Source organism: Erpetoichthys calabaricus, chromosome 1 (assembly GCF_900747795.2).
Source record: "Erpetoichthys calabaricus chromosome 1, fErpCal1.3, whole genome shotgun sequence".
NCBI classification, from domain to species: domain Eukaryota; kingdom Metazoa; phylum Chordata; class Cladistia; order Polypteriformes; family Polypteridae; genus Erpetoichthys; species Erpetoichthys calabaricus.
Window position 1 is genome coordinate 214,223,118 of NC_041394.2, and position 13,022 is coordinate 214,236,139.

The 13,022-nt window shown below is 39.3% G+C and overlaps 1 protein-coding gene across 1 annotated transcript in view; it reads right to left on the bottom strand.

Annotated features, from left to right (window-relative positions):
- The window catches only part of smo (smoothened, frizzled class receptor), a 98,226-nt gene that overhangs the window by 37,666 nt on the left and 47,538 nt on the right, over positions 1-13,022 (bottom strand). Inside the window, exons 7-9 of the mRNA XM_028811429.2 lie at positions 8,255-8,347; positions 5,776-5,884; positions 924-1,109 (exon numbers count right to left, since the gene is read on the bottom strand). Of these exons, the coding sequence (XP_028667262.2) occupies positions 924-1,109; positions 5,776-5,884; positions 8,255-8,347 (388 nt within the window). The remainder of the gene's footprint in view (positions 1-923; positions 1,110-5,775; positions 5,885-8,254; positions 8,348-13,022) is intronic.

A 13,022-nucleotide genomic window follows, 5' to 3' on the forward strand; every position in this document is an offset into this window, starting at 1 on the left:
TTGCGCAGCATGAATGTTGAGTGCTGAGTCAATAGATAGCAAAGCAGGGATGTTGAGTGCTACACTGACAGGCAATGCAGCAAGAGTGTTAAACATTACACTTCTGTACAGTGATCTGTCCATCATGTGTGTACAGGTGACCCTCCTTGTGTGGTGTTAAAGGTGTACCAGTGTCTTAACTGAACCAATACGGCAAATCTCAACTTTGAGATTCTCCCTCCACAGCTCTATAACACCACTACAATCTACTTTGACCTTTCCCTGTGCAGTCTCATTGCTGGCCCTGCCTAACACTGCTTATTTCGTGTTAGTGGCAATTGGGTCCCCAGTTCCATGAGTACCAGGCTTCACTGACATTTGTTTACTTAGGCCAATAGAAATGGAGAAGTGTTGGTGCAGCTGCAGATGTAGCAATCTCACTGGTGTCTTCCTTCCTGTATTAATGCTACAAATTGCATCGCAGATCTCAAATCTAAGCCTTGAAAATTTCCTGCAACTAATTACAAGAGCCCAGCAAGTCCATTTTGGGTCTCTTTGGCACTTTTCGCTTTTCTAAGTCAGACTATAGGTTTTCTCCTTATCCCAATACTGACACTAATGCAACCCTGCACCAGTGTTTACCCAATGGATTCTTACTCTTCACATTGCTCTTTAAGGTAGCTCACTGTCCTTAGAAGGACAGCTCGCTGTTACTGGACCAGTTGGAATTCATATATGACTATGACAGGCTTTTTGTTTTTATAGGCTCTGAAGCTATTGATCTGCATGATGGAATGCCAGCTCATACTATTTGTGACTCATCACTAGTCTGATGCAACCCAATGCTGTTACAATATATATTTTTTCCACTGTGAAGGTCAAATAATATACTGTATATAGATTTCCTCTTATTTGACATTATTTTAAAGGCAATTCTCCATTACCTGCACCAGGTTCGTTTCCATATTAGTATAGTAGCTTTAGTCCACACCCATGTGCTCATAGAGATGCCTGTACCAAACATAGCAAAAAGGTTTATCTTCTCCACCAGAAGGCTGGGCCTGTTCTTGATTGTGCAATCAGGAATTGGCTTCTTAAACTGAACAGCTATAGTGACATTTGCTTCACACCTAAAGAAGGAAAAAATTGGTATAAATTAATTCAATAAAACATGAAAAAAGGCAGACTTCACACAGTCAAAAATAGAATGCATTACATTTTATTATTCAACATATACTGCAGTAAATCATGATCTGACTAATAAGCATTGAAGTGAAGTTGGAAGAACAAAATTAATGCGCATCCTAGTTTATACTGCCCTCCAAAAATATGCATCAACAGTGCTTACCTGTTTTATTAGTATTTATCTATGAGTCTAAGTCATCTAACATTTAACAGTTTATTTAGAGTAAGGCTGGGTTTAAACTTCACATGCTCCTGCAGACGCTTCTGCTATGCAAGCAGTGTACTGATTATACCTGCACGTGTATTTTACGTAAATTTGGAAGATTCAGCTAGGTGTTAATGCAATATCATCACGGTGAGAAAACATTTAGCTTCCCTATGTTGTGAATCGCCTGAAACATCCATTAAATTCTCAGCACACCTTGTCACATATCTCTGAAAAGCATGGACAATTAATGATTAAATTTATCAATCCAGAGATGTGCCCATTCCAGCATGCATCAGGCACAAGGCAGAAACAATCCCTATATGGGACATCAGCTCATTGCAAAGTGAATACATACACACACATACACTAGCGTCATTTTAGCATCACCAAATCCCCTTGCATGTCTTCGGAAGGAAACTGGAGCACACTGTGGAAACCCACCAAGAAAACATGCAAACTCCAGGCAGGGAACACAAGGGACATGACTCCCTGCGAGGCAGCAGTGCTCCTGCTCTGCAATCATGCTGTTCCCACATGTGTATTATTAACAGTATTCATTATTTAAATGAAGTTAACAATTTATCTGTAAAATGTAACATACATACTTTAAAGCATTTAATCATGAAAGTGATGTCAAGTATAAATCTAAGGATTCTAAATGTGCAGAGAGGTGGAATATCATACATTTAATGTGTTCTGTGTAGCAATTACTGCTTGCCGCTGCTGTCAGTTCAGGAGGAAGCCCCAGAGGCATGAAGCGATTAACAACTGGGCCGGTTTTAAAAGGACGTTTACGACGGTCTACTTTAACAACAAAATAAACTGAGACTAAAGCCAAATCCACTATAATCACAAAATAGACCTTTTCACTGTGTCAGTAATTTTATTTTCTCTGTGGCTCAAATATGCTGCCATACATTCTGATAAAGAAAAAAAAAAGATGGCACATGAAGATGGTGTGACTATTTAAAATCTATTGCGTCACAACGAAGAGGAATATGCGACACTTGAATATAAAAGCACCGCAAATGCATTTGATTGTCAGCATTTTGCTTCACCACATCGAACAATTCATCAAACATTGAAACATGCACATTGATCCTGTAGGATCTGCAAAGTGGCTTGCTGTCACATGTTGATAGTAAACTAAACAGAGACTCTGACCCCCACCTTCCAACTGCAACTTACGCACATGTTGCGTTAATTTCTGAGGACGCGCTCAGAGGATGCATCAAATGAATGCTGGGAACACATGGCAGCTTTGATGCATGCACATACGCATTCTGAGCGTGAAGTAAAAACCAGCCCTAATGCAAATATGTAGATGAACCAGGAAAAATTAAGTAAATAATGAAATGTACTCAATTAGGGTTTTGTGATTTTGGAAGAATATCTTATTGCAATATTTTTGACAAATAGTGAGAGGGTCTGCAGGGTCTACAGAAGTGCCCAGTTTGTGAATTCTGACCACAGACGTGTTGTTGCTACTCTTAGGATGGCAACTCTGGTCTGTACCGGGAACTGAGAGGGACGGCTGCGAGGGCTCGGAGGGCAGATAAAGAGGCGTTTGTTACAGGAATCTGTGAGCAAGTGACACACCATCTGTGGTCTAGCGACCCACGTCCTGCTTACAGAGGAATCGAAGCATTACGCACATCTGAATCTGTTCCTCGGAGAATCGCAGTCAGGGCAGCTGATGGAGCGGTCCTTATGGATGACACTGCAGTTGTGACCCGCTGGGCTAGCTACTTTGAGCAGTTGTTCAAAGCTGATCCTCCGGCTAGGACGTTGGATATCTCTGGGTCCACAGTTCTTGAGGCTGATCCTCCAATTAGCTGTGAACCGCCCAATCTCACTGAGATTGCACAGGTAGTGAACCAGCTGAGGGGGGGAAAAGGCTACAGGGATCTGTGGTATCAGGGGTGAACTTCTCCAGGCTGGTGGTAAGGCTGTCCTCCTGGCATTGCAAGCAATCTTTGCTTCCATTTGGGAGAATGGCATCATCCCAACTGACTGGAAAATGGGACTTGTTGTCCCTATCTGGAAAGGGAAGGGTGATCGCCTGGATTGCAGCAACTACAGGGGGATAACACTGCTCTCTGTGCCGGGTAAGGTCCTTGCTAGGGTTGTCGTCAATAGGATCAGTGATCACTTGCTCACCTACCAGGGACCGGAACAGTCTGGTTTTACATCTAAGAAGTCTACCATCGACCGCATCCTGGTACTGAGGGGTTCTCATGGAGCACAAACGCGAATATTGGCAGTTTCTTTGCAGCCTTTGTCGATTTTCGCAAAGCGTTCAACTCAGTTGATCGAGCTGCCCTGTGAGACATCCTGAGGATTCGCGGGATCTCCTCGAGGTTGCTGGATATCATGGCCGGCCTGTAAACTGGTACTGTGAGTGCTGTGCAGAGTCGAGGCAGGACCTCTGCATTTTTCCCAAGTTGATTCTAGGGTTCATCAGGGGTGTGTTCTTGCTCCTACTCTGTTCAATACTTGTACGGACTGGGTGTTGGGCAAGGTCGTGGGGTCCAGCGGCTGTCGCCCACGTATTGCTGACGCTGCTGTGATCTTCGCGTAGTCAATGGATGCTCTGATCGGGGCGCTCGAGAGACTGAACAAGGTGTCTAAATAGGTAAAAACCAAGATCCAGGCCTTTAATGACCTCTTGGGCACAGCCATCAGCAGTGTGTCTGTTTGCGGAGAGATTGTTGACCTTCTTGAGAGGTTTTCTTACCTTGCAAGTGACATTCATGTCTCTGGTGACTATTCCTATGAAGTCAGTAGACGGACTGGGAGAGCATGGGGGGTCATGAGGTCGCTGGAAAGGGGTGTGTGGCGCTCCCGATATCTAAGCAAAAGGACGATGGTCCAAGTCTTTATAGTCCTGGTGCTTCCTGTCTTGCTATATGGTTGCGAGACATGGACGTTATCCAGTGACCTGAGACGAAGACTGGACTCCTTTGGTACTGTGTCTCTCCAGAAAATCCTTGGGTACCGTTGGTTTGACTTTGTGTCGAATGAGCGGTTGCTCATGGAGTCCCGAATGAGGCACATTACCTGCATTGTGAGGGAGCGTCAGTTACGGCACTACGGCCATGTGGCACGTTTCCCCAAGGGTGATCCGGCTCATAAGATCCTCATTGTTGGGGACCTGAGTGGCTGGACCAGACCAAGGGGTCGCCCACGTAACACCTGGCTGCGGCAGATAGAGGGTCATTTCTGGAGGGTGGGACTGGACCGCGTGTCTGCCTGGGGGGTTGCAAACTGGGATCTCGAGTTGTGTAGTGGTTGCAGCAACACACTGTACCAGTGCATGCTCCCCAACTTGACTGGTCAGATTGTTTTCTGTTTCTACATGTAATGAATCAGATGGAAGGATGCAATGGCTACAATTATTTATTTAACTAGTGCTATTAAATAACTATTATAGTTATTGTCACTGCAGGAGCCGCAATAAATATTCTGTTAAAGGAATAATTACTGAAACATGAGGCCACAACTTCTTATTGTGCATATGGCCAAGCTGTATACGAAAAAATGTTTTGAAAATTCCTGCCAGGAAACCTGTATGAATAATGACTTAAAATGAGGTCATTGATATCAAATGCTTTTGCCATACAAACTACAGAGTGAATTAATAATTGAAGAGAGGCTGTAAAATAAACACAAATTAACGGAGTAAATGACCAAAATGTTTCATTCTATTAATGCATTGACAGGTAGATTGTTGTGAAATTTATTCCTATGGTTTTCCTTATGTTTGAAGATCAGTAAAAAATAGTTTTCATTATCTTATGTTTTTTTCTCATTGAAATAAAGTTGTTTTTCAGTGAAGCTGTACCTTAAAAACAAGAAATGAACTCAAATTTTTAAAAAAAAAGTTAATGCTCATTGATGCTCGTCATTATGTCAGAAAGTCCGTCTGTACATGAAAATTTCTTCTTGTCCCTGTAATAACAATCTAAGCAATTTCGCAATGTGAATAAACTGCATTGACTATGTTATTCCCTGTCAACATTCTGTAGCAAAAAGCCTGTGGCATGTGTGTATACATGCCAACTGCATAAACAAAATACATTTCTGAAGACCCACAGTTGCAGGCAGGTAGTGCTTGAACAGGTAAATTAGTGTGGTAGAAGAGGACCAGCCTGAACAGAGTAGTCGCTGCCATTGATTTAAAAAAAAAAAAAGTTGTTGGTGAACTATTGATTCATTATCAATATATTATTAATTCTATACCATCTAAATTATAAAACTATTAATTTACAGGGCGAATTAAAAACTTCACTCTGAATAGGCAGGATGTCAACATCAAATTAGCAAAAATCACAGAAACTCCGAATGACTAGGACTATGACAGAATAATGATACTATAAAAAGAAAGAAAATGCATTACTTACAAGACATAATCTCTAAAACTTCTTTCCCATTCTGCTTGGTTAAAAAAATCATAAAAATGGCAGCCAAAAGTGATAAAAACAAAGCCGAAGGCAAGAAAACCAAATACACCTAGATTGAAGGAAAAAGAATGAAGTTAATTAAAAATAAATAAAATAAAGGTCATTTGAAAACAAATGCTGGTTGGAAAGAGTCTTATCACAAATAGCCAAAAAGACATAAATTTTCTACAATTGTTTCTTAACCTGGTGATAACATCTGTGTTTTATTTGTCTGAGATGGATTTTGTAAAGAAAAAAACACTTCAAAGTACTTTGTACCCAACATTAAGCCATCTCAAAAGTTAAAACCAAAAGTTAAGGACAGACTATGAATTGGTTATGTGTGTGTTAGTTTCTAGAAATGAGTATTCTCAGCTTTATATATACTGTATATCAGAAGAACAGGGCTTTCATACTGTAAATTTACACATTTTAAAGTACACGGATATGATTTTAACATTAATAGAGAAATTAATAATAATACATTTTATTTCAAGGTGCCTTTCTAAACACCCAAGAACACAGTATAAACAATAAAATCATAAAACCAACAATAAGCAAACATGCATGTAAAAATACACATATACATATATCTATGGAACTGTAAATAAACAAAGCAAGTAAGAATATAGCCTAAGGTCATATAGTGTAAGCTAATCTAAATAGCTGAGTCTTAAGACAGGATTTGAAAATAGGTTGGGAATCTAAGTCCCGAATGTTTTGTGGTAATGAGTTTGGTACTGAAGAGAAGACCAGATGTGGAGGACCTCAGATTTGGAGGACCCAAGAGTACAGTTGGGGGTATAAACATGTATGAGGTCAGAGAGGTATAATGGAGCAAGGTTATGGAGTGCTTTGAAGGTAATTAAAAGAATTTTAAAAATCAATGCGAAATTTTACAGGAAGCCAATTAAGTTGTTTAAGTGATGGAGTAATGTGCTGTATGGATGAGGTCTGAGTTATAATACGGGCAGCTGAGTTCAAAGCAAGCTGGAGTTTATGAAGAAGTTTATGCAGGAGACCAAAGAGAAGAAAATTACAATAATTACAATAATGCAGGAAGTGACCAACATGTGAGTGAGGATAGCAATGCTATTTAGTGTGAGGGAAGGTTGTAAGCGTTCAGTGCAATGACGATGAAATAAAAAGACGACTGTATAACATTATTGATATGGGATTCAAAACACATTATCAAAGTACTATCAAAAATAACCCCCAAACTCTTAACCTGAGGGGAAGACTGAAATATCATCAATTTTAAGTAAGAAATTATTAGATTTTGATAAAGTAGACTTTGAGCCAATGAGGAGAACCTCTGTCTTATGCCTATTAAGTTGGAGGAAATTGAAAGAAACCAAGACTTCATTTCAAGTAGACAATCACTGATGCAGGAAGGAGGAAGGACAGAGTTGGGCTTTGTAGATATACAGAGCTGAGTACTGTCTGCATTTTAATACAATTCAGAATCAAATCACAATACATAATAAATAAAAATATCAAAAATATTGAATCATGGCCATGATAACATTATATTCCGGTGTCCCTAGAAATTCTCTTCCCACTAAATGTTTAGTTGTACTGTATACAATACATCTCTATATTTAGAAATCATTTTTCTCTCTTTGTGTAATGTCTCTATACTTGAAATAGATTTACCAGCAAATTACAATCAAGTATTATTTTAAAAACTCTGAAAAAATAATTTAGTGGGTGTTTTTTGAAAACTGAAAGCAAATTTAAAATACTAGTTTACTCTGTGTCTACTGTCTTCAAATTACCGTTAAGGTTATTTTGTTTATATAAGGTTATACTGTTTATACTGTATAAGCACTTTATATCTTTTTCATTTTCAGGCTTTAATTTTTCTTACTCCAATTTCTTTTTGTTTTATTTGAAAGAGGGGTAACAAATGTAATATTTAATTGCCTATTATTGTCTCTTTCATTCAAAAGCTGATGGTTAAATCTAATAGTTTATTTTGAGAACAGTTTCATCCCATTAAATATGCATGAACGCAAAACAATGCTTAAAATACTGCCTTATGGTGTAAGATGTGGTCCAAGGAGGGGTCCAGTGGGGTTGTCTGCTCAGCACTCTCTCTGATGGCCCCAGGTATCCTTGCCAGGATGCTGGTCCACTTTTACCAAAACAGCCAGACAATCCTGTGTGGGCCTCAAAGTAGCCTCCTGCTGCAACCAGCTACAGCAGGGTGAGGAATTTATAATCTTGCACTTGTCCTTCCATTATACTCACATGCCTTAAATAATAATTCAATGGACTCTTTAGATTGCGCATCCCTGGGAAGGTTAAGTTCATAAATTATTGTATAATAATGTATATTATCTCCTTTGCACATACTGAAACCAATGTGTTTTTCATTTGTTAATAAAATGTACATCAAGAATCGTATTAGAATTATAAGGATTACTAGCAGCCTTACCTAGTCGGACCATTGTTTCTGTAATTTTGCTAGCAGCCTTTTCACTTAATAGCCCAGGATGGTTACTTTTAATGGAGAAGAGTGTCATAACACCTTAAAAAATGCAAATGCAAAAAAAAATTAGACATGGTTGCATTCCATTGAACAATCTGTAGGTATGCATATCTTTTATGAATAAAAGTTTGTAGTAATATGGAATCAAAAGAGGTAAAACAGAAGATAGCCATTTAGTTTTGAACAGTATCACTGACCTCATCTACATGTACACCCCTGAGAATTTCCTAGTTAACAATCTTAAGAATTTAATGGAATTTGAATATTCATAGATGCCAGGCAAACCTGGCAAACAGCACAAATGGATAATAAACTATAACAGAGTCCTGTTCATAAACTATAGTTCAGCCTTTAAAATAAAACATGCTCCTAGACTTGAAACTTAGTGTTAACCTCTGCAAGTGGATTTTGGACTTCCTAACTGACTAAGAATGGAATGCATGCTTCAAACAATCCTCAACACAGGCACTACAAAAAATGTAGTGTTCTTATTGCACTGCTATATTCTTTGCTGACCTATCTTAGTGTGGCCAAATACAGCTTAACTTTCTATCATTACACTTTCTGATGGCAGTACTACAGTATAAAAGAAAAATGTTTGTCTTCTAACACAATGGTACAATGATAACAATTTCAGCCTTAACATCAGTAAAATCAAAGATCAGAGCATGATTAGAATCTGCATTTTTTGCCAGATCACACCACAAAGTTGTATTGTGTTTTCAGAAGTACATGGCTCCGGAAAACGTTTTTCAAAGTCTCTGTTTTCAGCGGCTGAAAATGCCAGTGTAGTGTGGACAAACGGTGAAAACAGATGTCAGTTTCTGCCGTTTTAAAGAAAAACTTTTAAAAAATATCTGAAATTTAGCAGAAACACATTTTAAGATATGAGTCAATTAATTTGATATATCTAAAAATGTACTTTAGAGAACTCAAAAATGAGTAAATGTGGAGGTATTAATGACACATGCGGTTTGAACAAACTTTATAGTACATGCTATGTTAAGACATGGCAAAAACTTGGATTTTAAATAAAAAGAGATAATTAAGTGTATCTTTTCCCTTAATTTGAAATTCAAAGTTTATATAAATGACAAATTGTAACTTTGGCCTCCCACTCTGCATAAATGCCCATGTATTTGTGAATGCAATCTTCACACTTTACTTCTGATTAGACATGTTAACAACTAACTTTTAAATAATTAAATTTTTAATTAAGTCTACACTTGCACATCTTTCAACCAACTGTACCCTTTAACTGTAATTTTATTATAATATAGTATATAAGAGTAATGAAATTTTAAGGACGCTTAATATTAGAAAGCTAAGATTGTAATGACATTGAAAAGAAACTTTTTTCCCTTTTTTATTTTGAATGTGTAATGCATTTTTCCTATATTTTTTGTGATTTGTTTTCCACAATTTTCACTTAGGTTTTTATTAATTTTATTGCACTGTGGATTTTTTTTACTATGTGTTTAACTTATGCTGCGTCTTACCTTGCCAACTCAGTAGCTGCTCAACTTTTCAAAACAAGTACTGCAAATATAACTGCAAAATCAAGTGTACATTGAAGAAAGAAAGAAAAAAAAGGAAAAGGCAAGCAATTACAGTGGAACCTCGGTTCACGACCATAATTCGTTCCAAACCTCTGGTCGTAAACCGAATTGGTCGTGAACCGAAGCAATTTCCCCCATAGGATTGTATGTAAATACAATTAATCCGTTCCAGACCGTACGAACTGTATGTAAATATATTTTTAAAAATATTTTTTAAGCACAAATATAGTTAATTACACCATAGAATGCACAGTGTAATAGTAAACTAATGTAAAAACATTGAATAACACAGACACAAACACCCAGGCTCCCTGCTCAGCTGCACGTGCAGGCTCGCTCGCTCTCAGCTGCACGCGCTCTCTCTCTCTCTCTTTCTCTCTCTCTCTCTCTCTCTCAGCACGCAAGCCTGCTCTCTCTCTCTATGTAACATTGCAGCAGTTCGCGCTATAGCTTTACAACCCGATCGTTGTATAAACACTTTTTTTTTTTATGAGTTTTAAGCACAGGGGGAAAAAAAAAGGAACATTTGAACAAATCCGAACTTTATTTAAAAACCAATCACAAGCAACCAAGAAAATAACATTGTAAGAGTTTGCGCTATAGCCTTTATGACCCGATCGCTGTATAAACACTAAGCACAGGGGGGAAAAAAGGAACATTTGAACAAATCCGAACTTAATTTAAAACCCAACCACAAGCAACCAAGAAAATAACATTGTAAGAGTTCGCGCTATAGCCCTTATGACCCGATCGCTGTATAAACACTAAGCACAGGGGGAAAAAAGGAACATTTGAACAAATCCGAACTTTATTTAAAAACCAACCACAAGCAACCAAGAAAATAACATTGTAAGAGTTCGCGCTATAGCCTTTATGACCCGATCGCTGTATAAACACTAAGCACAGGGGGACAAAAAAGGAACATTTGAACAAATCCAAACTTTATTTAAAAACCAACCACAAGCAATCAAGAAAATATTGCAGGAGTTCGTGCCCGATCGCTGTATAAACACTTTTTAATTAGTTTTAAGCACACAGGAAAACAAGGAACATTTGAAAAACCTGTAATACAAAAACTAACCATAAACCACCAAGAAACTAACCTTGCATGAGTCGAGTTCTGGCATGAAGTGAGGAGGGACAGGAGGGAGAGGAGGTTACAGTTTTGAGGGAGAGTCTGGCTCCGCGATGGAGGGATGTTTTCCTTCAGGTGTTTTCTCTCTTATGATTTCTTGGGTTTCTGCCGTTTTTAGCTGTTTAACTGGTGGATCAGACTTAGTGAAATAGCGGTCTAATGTGACTTGCCTTTTCCTACGCATTAAAATTTTTTGGAAATGCGAGACGACATTGTCATTCATCATGTTTATCACTCTGTTCGTAACCACTTTGTCAGGGTGGTTCTTTTCGAAAAAATCCTGGCACTCATTCCATTTTTCCATGATGGCTTTTATCTCATCACTTTTTATAACCGCCCTTTCCTCTTCTTCCCCGGAGGACTGCTCCTCGGTGAGCAACCTAAGCTCCTACTGCTGGAGTTCAGCGAGTTCCTCTGTCGTCAGCTCCTCCTTGTGATCCAGGACCAGGTCCTCGATGTCCTCATTGTCCAATTCAAGACCCATGCTCTTGCCCATGGACACAATCTCATCCACAACAGGAGGCTCAAAGCTTTCTAAAACCTGTTCAGGAACGCATTCAGGCCAAAGTTTCTTCCAGGCCGAGATCAAGGTGCGGTGTGTGACGTCTTCCCAGGCTTTATCAATGAGGCTGATGCAATGAACAACATTAAAATGGTTCTTCCAAACTCTTTCAGGGTCAAAGACGTCTCCTCGGTCACATTAAAACACCTGGTGAATAGTCCTTTGGTGTACAGTTTCTTAAAATTTGAAATAACCTGCTGGTCCATGGGCTGCAGAAGAGGAGTCGTGTTGGGGGGGAGGAACACGACCTTAATAAAGTCGTACTCCTCGACCATATTGTCAACCAAATTTGGAGGGTGTGCTGGTGCATTGTCTATCAGAAGAATGCATTTTTTAGGCAGGTTATTCTCTTCAAGATATCGCTTCACGGCGGGAGCGAAAGCCTTGTGCAGCCATTCCAAAAACAAAGTCCTTGTGACCCACCCGTTCATGTTTGCCCTCCACATCACAGGCAGTCTGGCTTTGTTTACATTGTGCTGTTTGAAAGCACGAGGGTTCTCAAATTGGTAAACAAGTAGCGGCTTGATTTTTACGTCGCCACTAGCGTTAGCACACAGCAAAACAGTGAACCTGTCCTTCATTTGTTTATGGCCGGGCATAGCCTTCTCTTCCTGGGTAATGTAGGTCCTCTTCGGCATCCTCTTCCAGAACAATCCGGTCTCGTCGCAGTTGAAGATTTGTTGCAGGATGTAGCCTTCGTCCTCCACTAATTTTGTGAAATTTTTCACGAATTCTTTCGCAGCTTCAGCGTCTGAACTAGCTGCCTCTCCATGCCTTACCACACTATGAATGCCACTTCTCTTGCGAAACTTTTCAAACCATCCTCTACTGGCTTTAAATTCTTCACTTTCGCCACTCGTAGAAGGATAGTTTTGCAGCAAATCACCATGAATCTTCCTGGCTTTCTCGCTTAACATCGCCTCGCTTACGCTATCCCCTGCAAGTTGCTTCTCATTCAGCCACACTAGCAACAGTTTTTCCACCTCTTCCAGCACTTGAGGCCTCTGCTTGGTTAACATTGTAACTCCTTTTGCAACATCAGCAGCTTTAATAGATTCTTTCTGCTTTAGAATAGTCGAAATCGTAGATTTTGACTTCTTGTACTCGGCGGCAAGATCAGTAACACAAACGCCACGCTCATACTTTTCAATAATTTCTTTCTTTACTTCAATTTCAATTTTCTGCAAAACTTTCTTCTCACCACTCTTCACTTGCTTAGAAGCCATGGTTAACTGCAAAAGCACACGAAATACTGTAGAGCAGAAAGAGTTCACAGGTAAAGCACGCACGTCTGACTGAGAACAATGAACAGGGAGAGGCTGAACACGTGCTTAAATACAGTAATTGGCGCGTACGAACCGGAAGGGAAATGAAATAGAACACAAAGAGTTCACAGCGAAAGCATGCATGCAGGCATGTGCAAGCACGCACGTCTGACCAAGAACAATGCAACACGTG